The 23,406-nt window shown below is 36.3% G+C and overlaps 2 protein-coding genes across 3 annotated transcripts in view; both read right to left on the bottom strand.

Annotated features, from left to right (window-relative positions):
* LOC120526231 (mucin-5B-like) overlaps window positions 1–23,406 on the bottom strand; it is a 146,925-nt gene that overhangs the window by 50,382 nt on the left and 73,137 nt on the right. Inside the window, exons 53-61 of the mRNA XM_039749335.1 lie at window positions 21,962–22,470; window positions 8,626–8,726; window positions 6,665–6,740; window positions 3,949–4,026; window positions 3,332–3,593; window positions 2,253–2,367; window positions 2,006–2,096; window positions 1,806–1,912; window positions 253–469 (exon numbers count right to left, since the gene is read on the bottom strand). Of these exons, the coding sequence (XP_039605269.1) occupies window positions 253–469; window positions 1,806–1,912; window positions 2,006–2,096; window positions 2,253–2,367; window positions 3,332–3,593; window positions 3,949–4,026; window positions 6,665–6,740; window positions 8,626–8,726; window positions 21,962–22,470 (1,556 nt within the window). The remainder of the gene's footprint in view (window positions 1–252; window positions 470–1,805; window positions 1,913–2,005; window positions 2,097–2,252; window positions 2,368–3,331; window positions 3,594–3,948; window positions 4,027–6,664; window positions 6,741–8,625; window positions 8,727–21,961; window positions 22,471–23,406) is intronic.
* Window positions 21,576–23,406, bottom strand: part of LOC120529326 (mucin-2-like) — a 30,821-nt gene continuing 28,990 nt past the window's right edge. Inside the window, exons 21-22 of one of the 2 annotated variants that reach the window (XM_039753143.1) lie at window positions 22,080–22,470; window positions 21,576–22,040 (exon numbers count right to left, since the gene is read on the bottom strand). In XM_039753143.1, the coding sequence (XP_039609077.1) occupies window positions 21,954–22,040; window positions 22,080–22,470 (478 nt within the window). In that variant the 3' untranslated portion in view covers window positions 21,576–21,953. Of the gene's footprint in view, window positions 22,471–23,406 lie in introns of both variants that reach the window. The other variant, XM_039753142.1, reaches the window with a different exon arrangement.

The following is a 23,406-nucleotide window of genomic DNA, read 5'->3' as shown; positions in this document are numbered from 1 at the left end:
CTTAACATGATTTCTCCAGATTCTTTGATTTTCCTTTCACGTCATAATGATAGACTAGGTTAACTGGTAACTTTTAATCTCTCTATGGGAGTATATAAAGTATGTTACTGTGGAATTCAATGGATCACTGTCTATTTTTCAGAAGAATTCTTCATTACATTGGTATCTCTAAAGACTGTAAAATAAATGAAGAATCTATGTGATATTTGTGAATGAAAGGCACCAGTGTTTGCTGTAGATAAGCAGACTTACCGCAGAAGGTGGACGTTCTCCAGTTTTGAGGGGCTCCACCAGCATGCACACACTGCCTGGATAATTCGGACAGAGTGTTGCACAGGCAGTCCATACTGCTTGTCTCATTACAGTTGCACATGTCCTGAACGCAGGCGCTGACAAACTGGTCAAAGGCAACAAGTTCCATGCAGCTGGCAAATGCAGGGTTAGAAATCAGCTGCTCACAAATAGGCATCTACAGATTCCAGGGGATAAAAGGGATTCATTTAATAGTGAATAAAGAAGCACAGAATAATAAAATACATAAATGGTATAGTGCAACATAGTGATGTAGTAATTATTGCTGTTGCTTCACACACCAAATGTTTTGGGTTTGAATTTGTTCCTCTGATTTCTTTGTTTTTTGTACTGCATCGCCAATGACATGTGTGTTTGGTTCCAAATTGTCCTTGTGTTAATGTGGAGGTATGTGAGCTCTAAAATGGACTGCTACCCTGTCTGGGGCTTTTCCTTTCCTTGTGTCCAGTGCTGCTGTGATAATCTCTAGAACGTGAACCTTGACTGGGATTAAATAGATCTGAGAATGTTAAATTATAAACAGTTCATAAAGAATGCCACACTGGTTAGCACTGCTTTCTCATGGTTGGTCAAAAGACGATATTCATTTTCTTATCTTATTCTTCAATGAAGCACTACACCAAAAACAACTGGACTTAATCATTTGAAATTTTCACGGTAAATCTCTTCATTAATAAATGTGGTTTAAATAGGATGTACAGATGTAGAGAGTACATTTTGTAAATTGTACCTATTTTCATCATTTTTCTGAAAAGGAGAGTGTGGCCACAAGGGGGCGATGCAACTTCCCAAACACCTGACACAGAGGCTCAGACACAATTTTTGCCACAAACAGAGGGATTTTATTGGTGTGAATCTCTTTCTCAAGTAAGAGTTTCCCACAATACAGTCACCAACACAAATCCAACGTACAGCAGTACACAGTAGGTCTCTGTCATCTTTTCTTCCTCTCAGCCACTCTGCCTACACTCCTCCAAGCAAGCATCATCCTACTCCAGACAACTCTGGCTCTCAGAGTTGTGGCTTTAGGCACTTCTGGTGTCCCAAACCGGTTGTTTGGAAATACTTATGGATGAGGTGGGAACCTGACAAAGCAGGACTTGCCAGGTACCATAACACCCCCTGGTGGCGGCCATGAGACCCAACAGGGCTGAGCAAAAGAACTCCATGATGTTCTGTGGGAATCCGGGGCACTGCCACAACCCAGAGAGTTTAACACCTCACGATCCAGGGGAAACAATGCTCTGCACATGTTACTCCCTGCTGGGCCCCATCTAGGTAGGGTTCCCAGATGGTATCTGTCACAGAGTGAAAATAATTTTTGTGTATATTTTTAAAATGTATGAATGTATCTAAAGTATAGTATTATAGTTTGAATTTTACAAAGTGAAGGTCTGGAGGATCGTAAATTGCATTTAGATAAAATTGAGTATTTTCAGAAAAGATTTTTCCTGTTGTTGCAGGACTAGGTTTTGAGAAAATGGCAGACTCACCAAATTAATGCAGTTGTCACTGGAGAATGGAACAGGCTCCACGCAGGTTTCTGTTGGATCATCCATCTTCCAGAAAGTGGAAAAGTCAATTGGAGTAATTTTCGTTTCTGCCAGACAAATAATATTCATACTATTGTGGTTTCCACAGGAGCTACAGTACGTGCTTTTATCCTACTTTAAAATATGGTATACACTCTTACCTTCTTTAATGAAATCATTATAGCCTAGGATGCCATTGAAGTCACCACAGAGACCGCAAGTCTCATTCTGGTATTTTTCATCAATCTCTAGCTATATCAAAATAGGAAGATAAGTACAACAGTAAGAACACATTAACTCAGCAGAGTTTGTTTCAAGTAATGGTGTGATAAGATGTGGTGTTTTATATTATACAGCACTGATTGAAAACTGTGTGTAATTTCTTGTAGAAAGCAATTGTTTTCATACCAGCATTGAATCTTCTTCATTCCACCTGATCATCAGCCCCAGTTTAGCAGTGATTGTGATATATGAGTTGGCTTTCTCAATCAGGACTCCTGACTGGCTGTATGGCAGCTGCACCCTAGATTAAACAGAAATAATTTTTGTTTATTCCAAATGTAGCATTTTCATTTCCTGACATTTTTTAGTATGTATTATATAAGACATATCCGCATTATATCTAATCTGTTCCATAATGTTTTGAGCATACACTTAGTGACTATACTGCAACCCCACAGAACAATGACTTGTGGCAATCAGTGCAATATTTGCAAATTGGCTCTGCCATTTACTCTTCTGTCATTTAAATATATATATATATATTATATGTATATACCTAAACCACTCTTCATTCTCTAATATGAATGTTATGCCCAGGTATAACAAAGCAAAATAAACATTTATCAATAAATCTTTATTTTACAGTACAATTAATCACATGTGCCATCACAAGTTGCTTTAAATAACTACTGAGGTAACAATACTATATCTTGTTTAACCATTTAAACAGTACAGTTTTAAGAATAAACATACATAGTCAATACAATAAATATACCAATGGTAGACATCAATTTTATTTTGGAAGAATATTTCACAGAATGTTCTCAGTGAATATCAGGAGGAGCCATACAAATCCAAAACAGAATAAAAGTGCAAAATGGAGTAGACAGAAACAATGATAAAGACAGTACCATTAGGTAGCTATACAGATCAAGGACAGCTACAGGACCAATGTACAAAATAGGACACAAAGTAATAGGAAAGCTGAGAAGAACTTTTAAGGCTAGAGAAGCAAGTTAATATAATACAGTGAAGTATTGACTGTACAATCATGTGGAATAGCTGAGACTTTGGAAGCTTGTCAATGAAGGGTCATAAAGAAAAAGAATGGAAAGCTGTTATTCATAATGGCAAAGATGGATGGATTATCACAAAAAAGATCTATGAAAACAGTCCTAGAATGACTGTTTGCTGAGAAATGCTATGTGGATTTTTAGGACAGCAAGGTGATGTGTCAGATGATCTGATCTGATGGTCTAACTTACTGTTTGCTGTTAACTGAGATGGATCCCTGTGTAATCTCTACAATTGTACCATCAAGCTTCATGGTAATCTTGCTGATGATGGGAGCTCCACTGACCACTGAACGCCTCATCTGAATGTTGAAGTCCTCATAAGTGCCCTTGCAGTGTGAGGTGAAGATGTAGTTACATGTTGTGGGCAGCTGGAAGATTTCTCCATCAAACATTTTGAAGTGGTAGTTACCCCATGTGCTACACACTCGGCCGTTGTGAGCAGGGCTAATAGCTGTATGAACAACAAAAAGTAAACATTAGACTAAATTGGTTGAAAATGACACCTTGTGCCATTTAGAAATTAAATAACCAGTATAATGAATATTCTTAAAAAACACAATGTATACAGTTGGCAACATTTACTTCAGTCAGACGTTCTATTAACACTATTCATTTCCAGCTAAGGACTGGAATACAGTGAGTTTAGGCAAGAATCAGGCTTCTGAGAGAAATTCAAACATGTCTCCACACTAAGTGAAAAACTTAAAGCTCTGTATCTGCCCATTAATTCTTTACCAAGACAACTGAATGCTTCAAACCAAATAATATGTAATATGAAAAATTATTGTTAATACAAGGTACCTCACCAGATTTAATTGGAATGGTTTGCATTCCAGGAATGATAGTGAGCTGCTTTCCACCTTTGACCGAAATTGAGGGTGCATCTGGAAAGAAAACCACAAATGTATAGCCATGACATATTTGATTATCAGGGACCCAACCTTACCTATATGAACAGCAGAGGAGAGAAAACTGTTTTTGTACAATATGATACTGTATTTCATAGATTTCCAAATCAGAAAATATGAAATGTGTACAACTGACGACTCACTTTGTGGAATGCCACAGTGTGTGAAAGTTTGTGTTGTAAGCATTTACTTGATCAGAGGTTAATTTTCAGCATAAAAGCAACTTCTGCTAAACAAGATCAGCTTTTAAGTGACTGTGAAAAACTCCTCTTCAGGGGTTGTTCACTGCTGCCATATCTGTTTCTTTGAGTTAAACTTTCCCAATCTTCAAATTATTTAGACAGAGACAATTAACAGGGGCATTTTGTAAATGTCACAAACAATCAAAGCTCAAAAAGGTTAGTCAGTTTAGAATACTTTGTTTCTCCATACATATTTGACAAACAATGCCTTCTTGCATATTAACTGTAATAAGACAGGTTTTTTTTGTAATGATAAGAATGGATGTGGTGAATGCCTACACCTAGTGCAACCCTCTGTAAACCAAATTGGCAATCAGGTCTTATGGTTTAAAAACATTAAACAGAATTGAAATTGATATTTCCCCTCAAAATATCTACATACTACTGACCAGTAAGGTTGGAAGCATCAACTAATCTTTACAGAAATGGAAAGGTATCAAAATAAAATGCCACAAAAAGCTTACTGGCCACAAATAATAGCATCACAGTAACAGGAGAGTGTACCGTTGTGTGTCTCCACAATCACTCCAATATCATCAATGATTTATCAAACAAGATACGTCTTATCCACAGAAAGGAGGGATAATAATGGGGAGAACAATAGAGATAACAACAATACAGACAAAAGCCTGCTGCTGTACTGGGTCTGCAATGCCCACACCTTTAACACTTGATCCAAGAATGCTTAAAGTCTGGTAGAAGTTTGTGAAACTCCTAAACCTATAAAGTCACCTGTACTCTGTAGCAGCTCATGCCATTCCTCTACCTTTAACGGGTAAGGTCTCCAACATAAATTTAAGTCAATCTTTCCATTATGGGAAAAAGACTCTCACCTTTTCGTAGTGAAATCTTTCTGCTGCCATCTTATAGCACAGAGGAGTTTATTCTGCCCTCAGTCAAGTCCAGTAGGGTTTTTTTTTTTTGTATTCAGTAATGCCCTCAAGGAACTCACTTTTGTGGAACACACATGACAGAACCATCATTTTCATACTGCTATGAAGAGGTGTGCTACAACAACCAGTAACTTTTCTTGTCTTTTGTTACACTTAAAACATTGGCAAACCCTCTGTTAATGAAAGTCATTAAAGGATACTTAATAGTTAATTTAGGCGTTTAGAATCTTGTGATCTTGTGTCTGTTTGGTAGTATAAATTTGGATGAAAAAGTTTTAAAAAATAACATTTAAAGTTTAGATACAGTATTACAATTTTTAAAACAGCACATTTTCAACAATACTTTCATGCAGTGTCTGAAGTGGACATACTGTATGTAAGTGCTGGTATTCTTTGCTTCAAGCACTGCGATCGGACAGCAGGGTGGGGGACTGGAGCATGGGGAGTTGGCAGTTCCACCTTAGATATATGTGCCTATGTTCAGGTACACTCACAAATACTAGCAGTATGCGCCAAGCACTGCTGGTACTCAGAACAGAAATACTGAGAAGTGCCTGCGTACTGGCACACTACAAGCCTTGAATTTATGCACGGGAAATGTACATTACTGGCAAAAATAGAAAAAGTCTCCAAAGCACAACCAGATTCCCAAAAGGTCATTCAAAGCATTCCAAAAATGACTCGATTGTGTAATCATTTATACACATGATTTTTGCTATTTAAGTATAATGTGCAGCTACATGAGAAACTCAGAATTTTATCATTATTGAAATCACTACATAGTCAAGAGCACAGTCTAGTATCTAAAAAAGACACACTAGTGGAGCTTAAACAGTGTACACATAAACCTCTGTCTAATACATATTCACTGCACTGTAAAATACATCAATACATATACAATAGTTATTCAAATGTATTTACAGTCATTTACATCACATAATAATCTTGATAAGCAGCATTTTCATTTCTATTTTCAAAATATTTTCTCTATCATTTACAGTTTGTGATTTTTTTTCCTTTATATTTTTATGATTAATTAATACAGCAGTTTGTTTGCGCTGTAACACATAACTTCAGCTATACAAGCCATTTATGCATTATGTTAATAACATTACACACAAATTATCTGATGGCATTTCAGGTGGCTTTTACTGGCAACTATGCCAATCCATTAACATACATCTAGAGGATTGTAACATATTATTTGATTATTCCTAAAATATGCCAGTTTATGCAAAGATTCCTTTTTCTTTTATTACTTAGCTCTTATCATTACTTCCACCAAATACTAATCTGCTGTTTACTCAGTCAATTTGTGACTGTGCACATATTTTAAATCACTAGGTCTATTTTTACTTGAACCCTGCTTTAACGGTTATAATTATTTCTTATTAAATAAAAGCTTGAAATTTTCTGTTTGATTTGTTTTTTAGTTAAAAGTATTAATAGCATTTCCCGATAAGGTTTTATCTCTCCTACCTTTTTGTATAGCACCATGGCTGATGGATAACATCCATGTCAGGATACACAGAAGTACTCCCTGACCCATGACTCCCTGTGGTTAGTTGACTCGCTTACCACAGGTACATTCAGAAAGGTGAAGTCACAGGGGTTCTTTCCACTTTTTATAGCAGGGACCTGGTTGCCTTAACTAGTACAGGGTAAAGGTGGAGCCTCTTACTGACGCACCTTGAGGAGAGGCTCAATAGGTGTGAGAAAACTTGGTCTGAAAAGATTTCTTAAGATATCAGTAGCAAGCAGATAATGGACCTACACGTCTTGCCTCACTCAATAGTGTGATGAACAAAGTCATGCTGAATGTGAAATTGATGATCTTGTACATGCTGCTTTACTTGACTAATTTTATATTGAGTTACTTCAACTGTACTTTCCAAAGAGCAGTCTAATGTAGCTAGGCAGGCAGTAGCTGTATTTGTTTCCTTATGTAGAAGATATATACACAATACAGGATTGTATGTCCACAGCCTGGTCAAATCAGAGGGCTGTGATTGATATGGAAGAATCCCTGTATATGCACCCTAAATCTTAGTATAGAGACATGGAGAAAGAAGTGAGCATTTTTGCAATAAAAAAAAAATGTTGCTTAGCAGTTACACAATTTTCATATAAAACTGTAATTCTTAAACATGTGGTAACAGATTAAGAGAAAGGAATAAAAATTAAATGGAAATACAGTAATAGATGAATGTCCTGCCATCCTGTCTATATTTATTTTCTGCTCGGTGTTTAATAGTATATAGACTATAAGATCCCACGGCCCAAAAATGAAAAAAACAGGTTAAAAATTTGACAGATTATATTTGCTCTCTAACTGTGGTATTTTTTTTTTATTCTGAGCATACACAATAAACTACCCTCTACAGAAGGCTAATTCACTATTTTTTTTTTCAATGCTTAATGCTTATTTGCGTACTCTGCGTCATTAAAGATATTGTTGTATTTGAACAAGACGATACAGAAACACAATTAACACTGTAGATATAGAACTATCCAGGATAAATAATAACAATAACTAAATAGGTTTTGCTTCTTTGTGAAGAACATGTTTGTGGGCACATTCTATATTATGCAACTCACATCACTAGGATCGTATCCTAAATCCAGTCCCACTCTTTACACTCTTCAAACTGACTTACACATGTGTAATGCAATATATACATGGATGTTACGAGTTTCTGGAAGTTTCATATCCATGACTGGGCACCTTCTAGAGTGTTCTGCAGATCTGATGATATTGTGTGTTTTCTGTTTCATTAAATGGATTTATCCAAGTTTTACGAATGTAAAAAACCAGTAAGATTTTTCTTTTATTAACTGAACCTCTAAACAGAATGTATGCAAATTAACTTATTTAATCAGCTATTCAGTTAATAATCTTCATGGTTTTCAATAGATATTATTGCTTCATTTAATTTTGGTTACACTCTAAAAATTCACAAAACACTAACAGTGAACATTAACTATTCTTGAAAGTAACTCTTGATCTATCTAACATTCTGTGCAAAATAATACAAAATGTAACCTGCCAATTTCAAAACAAAACTCAAACCTTATAACTCAAAACAAAACAAAACAAAACTTGAACCTGGGATTAGGATATGAAATGACAAAGAAGTCCATATCACTTCAAGACCATTGCAGCTAGCAGGCTCAGTGCACTGGAAAACTCTGGAAAAATTCATCATGTTATTTTCTAGGGTTATGTTCTGTTCTCATAATTATTTATTGTTAAGATCACAAAGAAAATCTAATTTTGCTAAACACAGGTCTTTGTCTGGCAGTTCTATTTTTATTCTCCCATGTTTCAGATGTGTTCCACATTTCTTGTGACTGAACAAACATCTCTAATTTCTCTCCATCTGCTTCCCAGTGTAAGTAACTTAAGGATTCATTTAATCATAAATGCAGTTGATTCTTACACTGTTATCTACTGCATACATGCTGGTCCTGTTTTTAAGATTGTTACAGAGAACATGCTCAGGATGAAGATCAGGATTCAGAAGGTACCTTGCAGGAAGAGCTATTGAAAAGATTGGATAAATGTAATATCTAAGATCAATGGTAGCCCAAGATGAAACATTAGATTCAGAGACAACCTATAGAGTGCTGTGTGGAGGGAACAACTGGAAGAAAATATTAGGAATACAGTCTGATCCAAAAATTACAGTGAAGGTTAAGGTGAGGTTTTTAAGACAGTGGTAAGACCAGCAGTGATATATGGAGATGAAAAATGGGCAGTAAAGGGAGTGCAGAAGAAGAACTTAGATGTGGTAGAAAAGAGAATGTTGAGATGGATGTGATGAGTTATGAAAAATGATAGAATAAGAAATGAAACAATCAGAATGACAACAAAAGTGGGAGAGATATTTAAGAAAGTACTAGAAAGGAGGTTGAAGAGGTATTAACATGTGATGATGAGAGACAATGAATATGTGGGCAAAAGAGTAATGGGAATTGAAGTACAGGGGAAGAGAACGTAAAGGATAGATAAAAAAGAAGATCTGAAGGAAAAGGGTCTGACTGGGGATGAGGTGCAGGACTGAGCTGTATGGAGAAGGTTGATCAAACACATCCAACCCACATAGAAGTATGTAAATGATGAAGAGGAGGAGGAAGAAGAAGACAGAGAAAACACTAAACTGTATTCCTGTTTGAAATAGAAACATGAACACACACAATTCATTAATGCTAAAGGCCCACACCACCTCCTATTTATCAGTTCTACATTGATCCATAATCTTTTCCAGCTCCTCCCCTATAACAAGTTTTTATTCCATGGGCCAGAAATCTGTAAACATTTTCCCACGTGTTTATGTCGGTTTACTCCGGGTACTCCAACAATCCAAAGACATAGAGGTTAGGTGAACTGAGGATGCAAATTTGGTCCTGTAATATTTGGGCGTGTGAGCTTGATTGTCTAGCTTGTTTGTTTAGCTTGTCTGCCCTGGGATCAGCACTTGATGGACTGATTGAGTGCATTTTGAGGCCTTGGGATGAAACTGTGTCTGATCCTTGAGGTCCATGCAGGGAAGGCTCTGAAGCATTTGCCAAATGGTGGGAAGTTCAAATAGACTGTGCTCAAGGCTGACTACAATCCATGCAGATACTGGTAGCTTTCCTGAGGCAGCGTATGCTATAAATGTCTTGCAGGGCTGGAAGATGTATCCTGATCACCCTCTGTGCTCTCGACACAACTAACTGTAGAGCCTTCCGAACAGCTTCTATATAGCTATGATACCACACTCAGATACAATGGGTTAAAATATTTAGAGTTTTGCACTGAGAGTAACAACGCTAAAGCATCTGTGGTATTTGGAATAGTTTGGTCATTCTGTGCATCATTATATTGTTACAGGTTGATTACAATCAAGTGCCTTAAAATTATAATCATTAATTTCAGGGTATTTGATAAAGCCTGCGTCATGGATGTGAATCTAAAAGAGAAAGGGAAACCACACAGGATCAGTAGCACTGTTTTGATGCTGGGTATGCCAGTTTGCAAAAACTGGCAGAAAATTGCATACTCAAGGGGGGTAGGCTGCTGTGAGAATGTGTGTGGCTTTACCCCAAGTTTAGTTTTTATACATTGTGATTTGAGCATGGAAATGGGTGTACACACCGTTTAAACATGAAGCCCCTGCTCTTACCAGGTTTGAAGTGTATCGCTTAATTTGATATCTAAATAAAACTTTTTACAGTCAGTCTTTTAGTAGTGAGTCACCAGTCTATGCTAGCCTAACTACCAAAGTATGAAAAGCAATTTACCCACTTTTACTTTTGGCCAGATTTTATTTTAAAAAATGCCTCAGAAACTAGAACTGAGAAAGAATCTATTTTCAAAAGGAAATATTGTTGCCATGTTTTATTGGTAATGATTTGTCTCTTTTGAATTTTTTTTCAAGGATATTGCAAACAGCCAGGAAGCCATGAATTTGTCATCATACATGAAGGAGCAGAACCCACTGATGACTTTGAGGATGTTGGAATGATTATCGAAGGTGTTGAAGTGATGCACAACCTACACAACATTGCAAATGCATTTGCTATTTTGTTTGGCACAATGTATGCACTGAATTTGAGCCACCCACAAAATCTGAGATATGCATTTGAGGTTCTGCAAAAGATAGTGATGGAACTATCAAACAAGGCCCAAGTACTAAAAAACAAACTGTTTGAAGTGACAACTTAGGCTTACAAGATGCAATAAGTGTTGCACACCACAATTTATTTGTTTTTTTTGTTGTTCTTTTCCTAAGTAATCCTGTTAAAAGGAAATATTTAAGGCACTTTTTTGTTTTTTTGAAAAGGGACAGGCTGTTTTTTGTGGCCACCACTGTTACATGTGATTTCAGCCTATTTTCCATGACTTTTATCAGTATTATAAACACCAATATATAATTTTATATAATATTTTTTTATTTAATGTTTATATTGTATTTGTATTTTGTAGCTTTGTTAATAAATGCAGTTTAAAAGGCACCATAATTGTCAGTATTTTATATAGGTGAATTGTGTGGAAATAGACACCCATATATTTTGTTAAACCAGATAAATAAAAAGCAATCCATATTAAACAGATCACTTAGTGGGGACTATTCAAAATAGTTCCATTAGTACTGCTGACTACAGCTACGTAAAGACAAAATGCTGTGATATTACTTTTATGTTAATTCATTTAGTTCATTCTACTAACCATTAATTGGTCCAGCAAAGTAAAGTGATGTTGAGATTTTGTTAGTTAATTTAATTTGTTGAACATAAAAAAAATCACTTCATCTTCTTGACCACTTTATGTTGACTGAGTGTAAGTCGTTTAAGGAGATAATACTACAAAATATTATTCTTAGTTTACACAACTCAGTTGTGTGGAAATTGTTGACATAACTGAGTTAAGTAAATTCAACAAGAAATTCTTTTGAGTGTGTTAAAGATTCCTATTGAACAGATCAGAATGTGTGGCAAAGATCTTAACAATGTTTCTTGTGGGAACAAAACAAAATTATAGTCACTACTGTTAGCAAAGGTCAGGCGCCTCATGTCAGTAATGCCTTGAGTTTACTTTCAGTGATGGTTCATTTTTGGTGGTACTTTGTGGTTTTGTCTCAAATGTGTCACTCAGTAATATAGTCAATTTTATATGGTGATTGGATCATAAATATTTTAAAAAGGCATTTTTAAGCCATAAATTATTACTAGAGAGGGGGAGCAGGGATTGGCTAAAAACATTTGCAGAAGCGTTAGGTTTTAAGTTCATTTGTAATTTATAAAGGAATTTGGCATGGGACCTGGGGTATTTATGGCTTTAAAAATAATATATTTTATTGTGCATATGCCATTTCTTCCTTTCAAGCATAACCAAAATTTTCGTATGGATACTAAGGAAGGTTTTATACATTTATACTTCCTCTGTCCATTAATTTTCTAAACATGTGTTCTTAATAACAGAATCAGTAGATGAATTTGGCAGAACTGGCAAAAAAAGTAGGAAGCGATCCTGGACAAAGTGTTGAATTTCAGCTAAAGTTTCTCCCCTGGCTGGGGTTCAGATCCTTGTTTTGTATCCTTTTTATTTAATTTTTGAATTATTTATTGCTTTGTTCCCTTCACCATCATAACCTATTGTCTTTTGAGGAGGAGCAAAAGCTTTAGAGTCATCAAAAATTTCGATCTCCAGTTTTCAGTTATCTCAATGATGGGTGTGTGTCTGTCTGTGTGTGTTTGTCTGTGTACTTTAGAGTCAGACCCACTAATTAGTAAATAATGGATTAATTAAACAATTAGAACACCTTGAAAAGTAGAATGAAAATCAAGAAGAAAATACTGTTAAATAGAAAAAAAATACATTATTCCTATCTAACTGCTTGGTACATTTTTTGTTTTTAGCAAACTTAGTTTTCTAATTTCTGTATTGCTCCCTAAACACAGAACTTGGGAAATAACAGTTCACTTAATTAGCCCAGGAGTTCAACAGAAGCTGGTTGGAACAAAAACCTGCAGCCACAGGGGGTCCCCAGGACCGGGTTTGGGAAACACTGCTCTAAAAGAACCCTCAAATACTGTATTTGTTATTTATGAATTCTTCTCGTCAATTGCTGTTGTAATTACCTATTTTATGATCATAAAGATCAGCATCAGAGTGGTAAATAATTACTGAAATATTATAAAATAGTTTGGGTAAATTGGTTCTTAGGATGCAGAGGCTATTAATGCTCATGTCTGAATTTTTTATGTTAATGTTACTTTTGTTAATTATTTGCTTTATTCCCAATGCATATGTTATGTTCCATGTGTTTTGTGGTTAGTTCCTGAAGAGACAGAGCTACCTGCCCATCACAGAAAAGGACAGCTCTTAGCCCTAAAAAGATCGAGTAAACCCATAATTTCTGGCTGTTCATTCCAATGCACTAGGGAGTCAGTGAATGTTTATTGTGTATTTTGTTGTACTTACTGTGATTACTGGATTTTTGACCTTCTGTTCTGTTTTTTTGGACTTTGCCATTGAATTATTGCATTGGGAATCTGTTTGCTAATAGATTGCGTTCGTTACAGGCAACTTCTTTTGCCTTTTGTGCTCTGAAAGCCTTCTTTTGTTACAGGGCATTTTTGTAGTGATAAATCTTTTTATTTATAAAGATTGTATATGGCCCACTGTGTTTCCATTTTTGATGGTGTTTCTTCCCCTAGTGAGCATTTTTGGAACTGTTTGGGCCTAATGTGCTTTGGGAATCTCAAGTACGTATTAAAAAGGAGACACTCACTTATAAACAGGCGAGTAAATGGTTAGTGTAACATGCATATTTTTGTGCTGCTTGTAGACAACCCATGGAGACATGGTAAGAATGAGTACCCTGCTTCTCTGACTTGACTGACAATTTACAGTCACATATTGTATAGCAATGTTGATAATAATCTTTGTATTCAAAAAATCATTAAAACTGTTAAGGATTATATTTGATTCCTAAAATTCAAAAAGACTATTTGATGTATTTTCAAGGTCCAGATAAATGACAAATTTTTCATAATATGCATAATAACTGGAGCCTCAAACAATTGATCACTCAGGTTGTGAAGGCTTTAGATGAAGAAGCATACAAGCACAGCTTGTGTAAAAACCTGCTCTTACATATTTTTGATAAATAAAGGCTCTGGTTTTAATAAGCTGACACATATATATTTATTCATACTTATCAAAACAGGCTAATGTTGTATAAAGTCTTGAGGGTTGAGACTATTCTGGCAGCTTTTTGCTCAAAGCAGATGGCACACATGTGCAAACCCACACTTATTGGGCCAAGTTACAGTAGCAAATTAATCTAACATGCTCATTTTTGTGATATGGAAGGGAATCTATAAGTGGAGAAAAGCCTAGGCTTAAAATAAAGCTACAATATTCCCTCTCCTATTCTAGAATTTAAACCCAGCTCCTACTATTCTCTAGTTGTAGAAAACTGGAACCATATCATTTTTTTTTACTTTTTTATTAGTTATTTAAAAGTCAATGGTACATCTTGTTCAAATACAAATATAGTATGAAGTAATAGGTCATATATATTGAGATGTTCTTAAGGTTAGCAGAAGTTCAGCATTCTTGAGTAAGCAGTAAATATTTTTATAAAGTATTTGTTTTTTTCTAATTATAAACAAAAAAATGGACATTTGTTTTACCTCTATAAAAATTAAGAGAATCTGAATGTTAGAAATTAATTTTCAGTATTGTCACTATTTGTCTTTTGGGGACAGCCCCGCTCAAATTGGGACGTCTCTAAACCCTACCCGCATGCCATTTTTGGGGGTCATTTACTAGCTTATGATTTGTTGATAGTAGGTTAGAGGGGGAAAAGTTGTAAACTGTAGTATTAAAATAATGCCCCACGGCTTCACACAGCTGCTGAACTTTGTTTCTTTTCCTTTCTGGGGTAAAGATATTGACGAAATTTCTATCTAGGACGTCATGACGATTGGAATATTTCCTCACCTTTCAATTGCGGTTAAGAGGGTTTAAATCAAAATGAAAGAAGAAATATATGTATATGTATAAACTGTTCTGTGAAAATTAAACACGTCCGCAACACTTTGTCAAAATCTCTGAAGCCATAAGACTGTGCCTATTCACTTACATAAATGTGAAAGAGCAGGGTTGAATTTTTGCTGTTTCAAATATAAAATAACAGTTACGCGGGAGTGCAGTATTTAAAAAAAAAGGACTTATATAACTTCCAGTACAAGAAATATTGTGAGATATCCATGGAACAATATGTTATTTTGCTTGTGCAATACTGTTAGCTACCTTCTGTTTACTTTATAAAGACACTTGTGCAGTGTTCTTCTAGATGTTTCCATTTTAAAAAGATAGCCCTTAACAATGGCAGGTGTCTAATATCGCTATGTATACTGTAAAGCTACTACGTAGCATCAGATGACTCACTTTGCTTATCGTTCCAAAACGAAATCCATGACTTTGTGCAGGATGCAGCAGCTTAAGGGAAAGGTTGGAACAGTTGTGCAATTTTTGTATTCGTTTCCAGTTATCAGATGCAGAGCATGATTCATTGAAATGTATGTGTGATGGAAGTCTACTGACTTCTTTAAGCTTTGTTCTGAGGGCTGGACCTAAGTAAATAACGCTGGCGGGCTCTTAAGCTTAAGTGATAAACTGGGTATTTGCAGTGCTGGAAAACAAAGGAAAGTTGACTTTGAACATGATTGCGCTTTTATTACGCGTTATGTTGGCAAATCTTTCTCCTGAAGAGAAAAGAAAAAAAAAGAAAAATGCTAATGCAATTTTAATTGTAAAATTTGTTAACCCTACCATAAGAACTGTTGGCGCAATGACTGTTTAATATGTCGGTTTTGTTCTTATTTTGCCCTTTTTCTCTTTAGTGAGGTCTCATCCACTGTGTGAAAATTAATTAGCTTTATCCTTCACATTTAAATGAAAGTTCAATAGTTTGCCTATTCATAAATAACAAGATAATGTGAAATAGTAAAAAATAAAACAGCTCTTTGAATGGGGAAAGAAACGGTTCCACCTGATGATGATTGTGTTATCCTGAATCCCTTCATTCAAAACTAGAAATGATGATTGGGTGGTTGTTTTTAAAAATACATTTTAAGGAAGGAGTGAACAGAGAGCAAGTCCTGAATATAGATTGACCCAAGAAAACATAAATTGCATGGCTGAATGACCGTTGTCCTCATCCTGAAAAACGTTTTAAAAGAACATTAGTTCTAACTAATCTGTTTGTGTATTTTTGTTAAGCTGCAAAACAGATCATTAAACCTACATATCTTTTTGAAGATTTCACTTGTCCCATCTCGGCTATGAAGATCCGAATTCACTGGCTTCTAACTAACTTAGAGACTTTGTTTTATTTTTTTCTACTTGTTCCACTGGGTTCAGCATTCTTCTAAATCTTTCCTTTTTAAAAGGATTGTCCCTAACACTTAGTAGCCTTGATTACCAATGTGCACTAACTTCTGGAAATTTGTAGGCTAGTTAGGTTATTTTAAACTCTACATCAAAAGGCCATAGTGGTATTCCCTCAAATTCTGATCGCTGAATACAGTGAGACTCTGTATACAAAGTAATAATAATTATATTTTATTTATAACATGCCTTTTACAGCTGAAGAATGTGGTACAAAGAATGACAAAAATATGTAAACTTACGTAAAAATATGCCAGAAAAGGACAACAAAATAGATTACAAAAGTTTTAGGAAACATTTAAGTAAAAACTGATAGTGACTTGATTTCTTTCGTCATCTGCGCAAGAGCATACCGTAAGGTTAGAGCTGACACACAGAAGGCCTTATCATGCATTGTACTAATCCAAGTTGTAGGATTGGCAAATAAAGGACCAAGTTCAGGCTGATCAGAGTGGGTGGGGAGGAACATACAGGTGTACAACCCAGAGAGATAAGATGAAGCTTGGCCATTTAAAGCTTTGTAAGTTAAAAGAAGTATTTTGTAGTGAATACAAGATTCAATTGAGAGACAATATAGTTCCATCAAAGTAAGGGTAATATGCTCTCAGGACTTGTTGTTAGTGAGGACCCTAGCAGCAGAGCTCTGAACATACTGCAGGCTTTGGCAATCTAGCCCTAGGTGTAATAAAAGCATTGGCTAAATAACCAAGGTCAAATATGGTCAAAGTTGGGCTAAATTTCTTAAATGGCAAAATTCCATTTTTACTCTTATTAATGTGTGGAACAAATGACAGAGAAGAATCAAATGTAACACCCAGGTTTCTAACTGCAACTAAAGCCTGAACAGACATACCACCTGTGGTTTGTTTGTAATGAAAAGTATTTTTGTTTTTTAAATGTTTAATTAAAAAATATATGTCAACCATAGCTTTACATCATGTTAACAAATTCTAAGAACAGGAGGTGGAAGAAATGTGAATCTTTTTACATTGTGCAGGATGGCCGGCCGTTTATCCCAGCCAATACCCCCAAGCCGCTAGGTGGAGCCCTCCTTGCAGTATGGAGGTCCCCAGAAGACCAGCAGGGCATCATGGACAATGTAGTTTGTATGTGCAGCCCTGCTGGATGCCGTGGGGGCCACTAGGGGATGCTGCAGGGAGGAACAATGGCTATTTTCCCTACGCCCCGGAAGCACAAGTGGACAAGAGGAATGACGTGCTTCTGGGGTGAAGAAAAGAACTTGTACCTGACCCGGAAGTGATTGATAGTCACATGGACTGGGGATGGAGAACATTTCCGGGTCAGGGAATATAAAAGGACTGTGAGAGCTCCCAGACGGCAAGCTGAGCTGGGTGGAAGGGTGGGAACGCGTCTGGGAGCTGGAGGATTGTATTTTTGAGTATTTGTGATTAGTGATTATTATGGTATGAATATAGTGGAGGAGAGGGTGCTTTGTGCACTGTGGCAATTTAATAAAGTCAAGGATTGGACTTTTACCTGGTGTCTGGAGTCGTGGACAGGGGTCCAAGGGAGCGATAGCGCCCCCTATCTGCCACAGTGGCGTAGTCGTCAGGATACTCCAGCGTCTATTGCGAAGGACCTGTACACAAAATTTCTGTGGGCAGTGAACCCTGAACAGACAACGGCGTCAGGAATCACCACAACAAACCCGAAAAATCCAAGTCCAAAATGGGGAAGAGGAAGGGCAAGCAAAGCGACAACGCCAGCGGGAGAGCCTTAGGTGCAATGGCCGACGCTCTAGAGGAGTCAAGGAACGGCCTTAAAAGTCCGGAGAAACCTCCAAGAAGCAGCGATCACTCTGAGGTACGTGCAGGGAACGACATTAAAAATCCTTTTATTATTACTCACTTTGTGCCGTGCATGTACCTCGCAGATGATCACCTGGAGGCTCCGAGGGAAAAAGGAGACTGCCCCGAAGACGATGGCCTGCTCCTGTCGAAGCCAGAACACCTACGAGCTGACTTCCACATGACAGTAGCCGACGAGGGACACGGCAGCGATCCCAATACTTTCTGGGAAGGAGGAGGTCCGCGCCCTGATGATAATACCTAATAATAAAAGGACTTGGACATTAGTGATGGGAAGTTCAGATCATTTTACTGACTCGGATCTTTGAGTCTCGTTCAGCAAAATGAACAAATCATTTTTCAAGTCATTTCGTTCAATTCTCTTTCCGGCTCAGACTGCATAGGTTAAACTTATGGGGCTGTCAAGTGATGAACGAACGACTCAAACCCGAAGACTTGAGAGATGAACTAATCAATTCTGTTTCTGGCTCAGACTGCATACTAGGTTAAGCTTATGGGGCTGTCACGTGAAAAAACTTTAAAAAATGTCCAACAGCAGCAGTTTTCAAAACAGTAGGTACAAATCTCAAAGAAAGGGAAATATTAACTGTATTTGTTATAAGAGGACAAAATAAAGGTTTTATAGTTGATGTAGGCTTGGTGTCGATAAAAGATAAAGATGGCTTCCAACTGTCAATCACTTTGGTAATGTAAATTGAATCAACGGGATGTAAAGTAGAGAAACAAGTAACTTGCTATTAATTCACAAGGAAGTTTGAGAAAATGATTTATAAACCTTAGGTTTGATAGCATTACTACAGTTTGTAAAGTGTAAAGGATTGCACCTAATGCCATAGTAGAAATATACAAATTGAACTTTTTATACCATACTGCTTCAGTTCCATTGTCCTATTCTATTGTTGCTCTAAGGTTGCAAACAGGTTCTGCCACATGCGTTTTACTATTCTTACTTGTCTCCTAGTCCGACCCTTCAGAAGTCCTTGATATGTGGAGTTAATACAATTGGATGAGAGGGTTGACTCAGTATATGAATTCTGCTTGCATCAATGAAAAAGTAGAATGAGGTTAGGTGTATACAGCTCTTCAGGGTATTTTGCTGGTGTTTATGGTGATTGAAAGGATGTAATCAGTTGATGTAGTAAATGGCATCAATACATACATAATTGTTATTGCTAAGAGTCAATTTAATGGAAATGAGTTGCCAAATGCAAAATTTAAAAAGCAGTTATGTGACAGTTTTTCATTATATTGCTTAAAAATGTCCATTCATTCAATACAAACATTGTGATACGTGATACAATTAAGAAACACTTGAAGGAGCATTGTCTAGTTAAAAAAGAAGCCTTAATCTTCTCTTCAATTCTGTATAATTCTGTTCAAGGTATTTATTTTTATGAAGTGTACTTTAAACCTATTAGTCCAACTGTTTTATACAATATTAAATATACAGTACAATATATTATAAATAAAACCTAAAATTTCTGTACATGCAACAAAAATGTATACATGTTGCTAAACATGAAAACGTCATTCAAATTATTTTAGAATTAAATGGGTCATTGTATGTGTAATTGTGTTCTCCATATACCTGTGTGGGTTTTCTCTGGGTATACCCAGCATTCCAAAAATGTGTGTTCTGGCTTGATTGACTGTTGTGAGACAGTGAATGCCCCCTACCGTGAACTGGTGGTGGCCTGATTTTATGTTTCATACTTGATCATCCCCTTGCTGGTACCTCTCTCTCTTATTGTTGCAGCGTAGACACCCGAGTTCCGTGTTGCTCTAATTGAGCTTGTATTTACACACTCCATACACATTTAATTACCGAGTCTTTGTCTGGGGTTCCTTCTATTCTTTTTGCTAGATTTTAATGTTTTTCTTTTTTGTTGGCCTTGCTCATTTATCATTTTTTAACTGCAATCAGTTTCTCAGTTTCTTCCTTATTCTTAATTACATCCGGCTTTGCTGCCTTTAAACGTGGCCATAGCATTTTGTAATACTGACCTTTTACTAGTAACAGTAACTGTGTCTTTGTATCTTCCACCTTTAAAAATACCATTGGCAACTTAAATTCTGTTGCTGGCACAAGGCCTCTGCAATCATTTAAACTCAAATGCCCAACCAAAAGCAAATGGTAAGACTGTGAGAAATCTTGGCATGTGTGTGTGTTGCGGGGCTGTGGGATTGTTTGATAAGTACTATGTGATTTTCGTTCTGCTTATCAAACAATTTTTAGTTTGAGCAAATATCTGATACCGAGTGATTGTTATTTTTTCCACTCATGTTAAATACTTAGTTCTCAAATAATTGAAAATTAAAGGAGCACCAATATTTTCTCTTTATATTCTACTATTAGGTAAGATAATACAGTATATGAGTTGTCATTTTTATGATGATGCAACTAGTAAGTTTTACTCATCTGTAATGCATAGTGAGCTTTCTCTATCCATCCATCCATCCATCCATTATCCAACTCTCTACATCCTAAAAGAGGGGCATGGGGGTCTGCTGGAGCCAATCCCAGCCAACACAGGGTGCAAGGCAGGAACAAACCCCGGGCAGGGTGCCAGCCCACCTCAGGGCATGCACCCACACCCACACACCAAGCACACACTAGGGACAATTTAGAATCGCCAATGCACCTAACCTGCATGTCTTTGTACTGTGGGAGGAAACCGGAGCACCCGGAGGAAACCCACACAGACACGGGGAGAACATGCAAACTTTACGAAGGGAGAACCTGGAAATCGAACCCAGGTCTCCTTACTGCGAGGCAGCAGCGCTACCACTGTGCCACTATGCTGCCCGAGCTCTCTCTATTTGTTGGAATTGTTTTTTTCATTTAAACTTTTTTTTTTTTTAATTTTAATATATTGGCATTTTTATGTTTTACTTTCAACAGTGGCGTGGTCCATTCTTCCGCTGAGCCCAGTATCACTTAAAAAGCAACAAACAGTGCAATCAGACCCTGATGGACCTTGACCTTGGAGTTTAGCTTATATCTATTTGGAAGATGCCCTTGGCTTTTTCTCAACAATTCTCACTATCATTTTGCCCATTCTGAGGTCGATTTTCCTCTTGTGGCCATGCCCAGGGAGGTTTTTCTACAGTTATATTAACCTTAAACTTCTTAATAAAATTTGCAACTGCTGTCACAGGAACACTAAGCTGCTTGGAGATGTTCTTTTAGTGTTTGCCTTTAACATGCTTGTGTATAATTTTCTTTTTAATCTCCTCAGACAACTCTTTCCTTTGCATCTTTGGTCCATGTTCAACTTAAACACACGATGATACCAAACAGAAGAGTGACTACTTTCTTTGTTTAAATAGGCTGAATGACTGATTGCACGATTGAAGAAAAATGTGATACTTATTAAAGAAAAGAGCTTGTTTGTAAAATCACTCTAGTCCAATTATTTGTGATCTTTTCTAGGGATACCAACAAATGTGTGCCAGTTATTTTAGAATATCTTTGCAGAATAAGCAATACTTTATGTCTTTTTACATATTCTTTGCTTTACTCGATGACATCAAAGATATGCAGGTATACATGGAACAAAAGAATTTTGTTAGTTCAGCCACTCTGGATAGACTAAAATAAATCACACTGGAATAATTTGCAAAGTATACATAAGATTTATTGATTTTTAAATATGGACAAAATGAAGCAAACATGTATTTACTTTAGGTACAGTGATATGTTATTGTTAGGTTAATACTTATCAATATTGTTTAAAAGTGTTGTAAGCATAGCTTTGAAGAACAAGTATTTATAGATACCAAATAATGTGAGCTTCTGAAATATTTTATATTAGATTATTTTTAGTAAAATAGAAAGCAAAAAGTCTAAGATATACCTTTAGAGAAATGCAGACAATTAACCATAAAAAATCAACCACATGAAAGCTTGCATACAATAAAAGATCAAACACCATCACAACATTTTAACTGTGTTGAAATAAAATCATATGAAAGCTACAGCTTGTGTTATTTATTTACGCATCTTCTTGGAAGCCATCTTTACACCCTTGGATTTTAAATCATTCTTGCTGTCATTTTGCTTCTTGTTTTCAAAGCTATGCTCCTCTGATTCCTTGCTGCCTTTAACCTGTTTGCTTCCTCTGTTCTCATTACTCCCCTTTCTCTCATGGCTTCCTCTGTTCTCATTACTCCCCTTTCTCTCATGGCTTCCTCTGTTCTCATTACTCCCCTTTCTCTCATGGCTTCCTCTGTTCTCATTACTCCCCTTTCTCTCATGGCTTCCTCTGTTCTCATTACTTTCCTTGCTCTTGCTGTCTCCTTCACTTCCACTGTTTTCTTTGCCTTTGTCAACTTTATCACCCCATTCTAAGCACACCTTGTCATTGCAGCCACACTCCTCCACATACACATAGGAATAATCCAGTTTCTTGCCACCAGGGCACACTAGTTGAATTTGTTTTTCACTGGTTTTCTTCTCCTGACAGCAGGAACAAGTGTGTGTCATAGAATTAGAATCTGCTGAATACCTATTAAAAAAAAAAGTAAAATGATCAAGAATTAAACACCGAAAAGTCCAAATGTTTTTTGATTTATGTGAATTAGAAAGATTTGTAAATTTATGCATGGAGTTCTTTTTTAGACTGCATTAGGAAAACATTTTTACATCATATTCCAGAATAAATGTGCCCAAAGACGATACCAATATATTGTAATGTTTTACTAAGCTAAAGCTGCTGTTGGCCAAGGTTAATATTACATGTTCAAGGACCTTGGTTTTATTTCTGATCTTGTCTCTGTTTGTGGAAACAGTATCTCTGTAGTTTTTCTGCATGTAGTCTGTTTTTTAATCTTTCCGACCAAAAGCGTATTTTACGTAAGCCTAAGTGTTAAATGAGTAATGGAAAAAATGGGTTCAATAAAAGGATAGACTGTGAGTCCAGAGGCAAGTGATGGTGTCTGTTCATAGTGTTATTTGTGGGTTTGAATGCAAAAATTATAGAAATTGTAGCAAAAGCTGCTATCATTAGGGAGTACAAGAAATCCCACTGATAAATGAGAAAATGCAAACTCCAAAGAGTACAGAGAGATACAGAGTGAACTCCATGGTGTGTGCTGCTGCACCACCAACTACAGAATCACTGTGGACTGTTTATTTTTTTTTAAATAAATTATGTATACTGTATTCTCATAATAATTATACATTTATCTCTATTGTAAGCATAGCTTGTCATTGAAACAACACTCCTACACATACATATAGGAATGCTCCAGTTGGCAGCTACCAGGACACATTAGATGAATTTTCTTTTTGCTGGTTGTGTCAATTGTCTTCAGTGTTGTGTATGACATGCTATCAAATGTAATACTAATAAAACGGTAGTCTAGAATTAAACAAGCAAGGCACTGAAGACATGAACACATTGATAGAAAATATATCATGAATGAAGAAGATAAGAGGTAAA

The sequence above is a fragment of the Polypterus senegalus genome, chromosome 1 (assembly GCF_016835505.1).
Source record: "Polypterus senegalus isolate Bchr_013 chromosome 1, ASM1683550v1, whole genome shotgun sequence".
Lineage (NCBI taxonomy): Eukaryota > Metazoa > Chordata > Cladistia > Polypteriformes > Polypteridae > Polypterus > Polypterus senegalus.
Note: the sequence above shows the minus strand (reverse complement) of the source record. Positions and strands in the feature narration are given on the sequence as shown.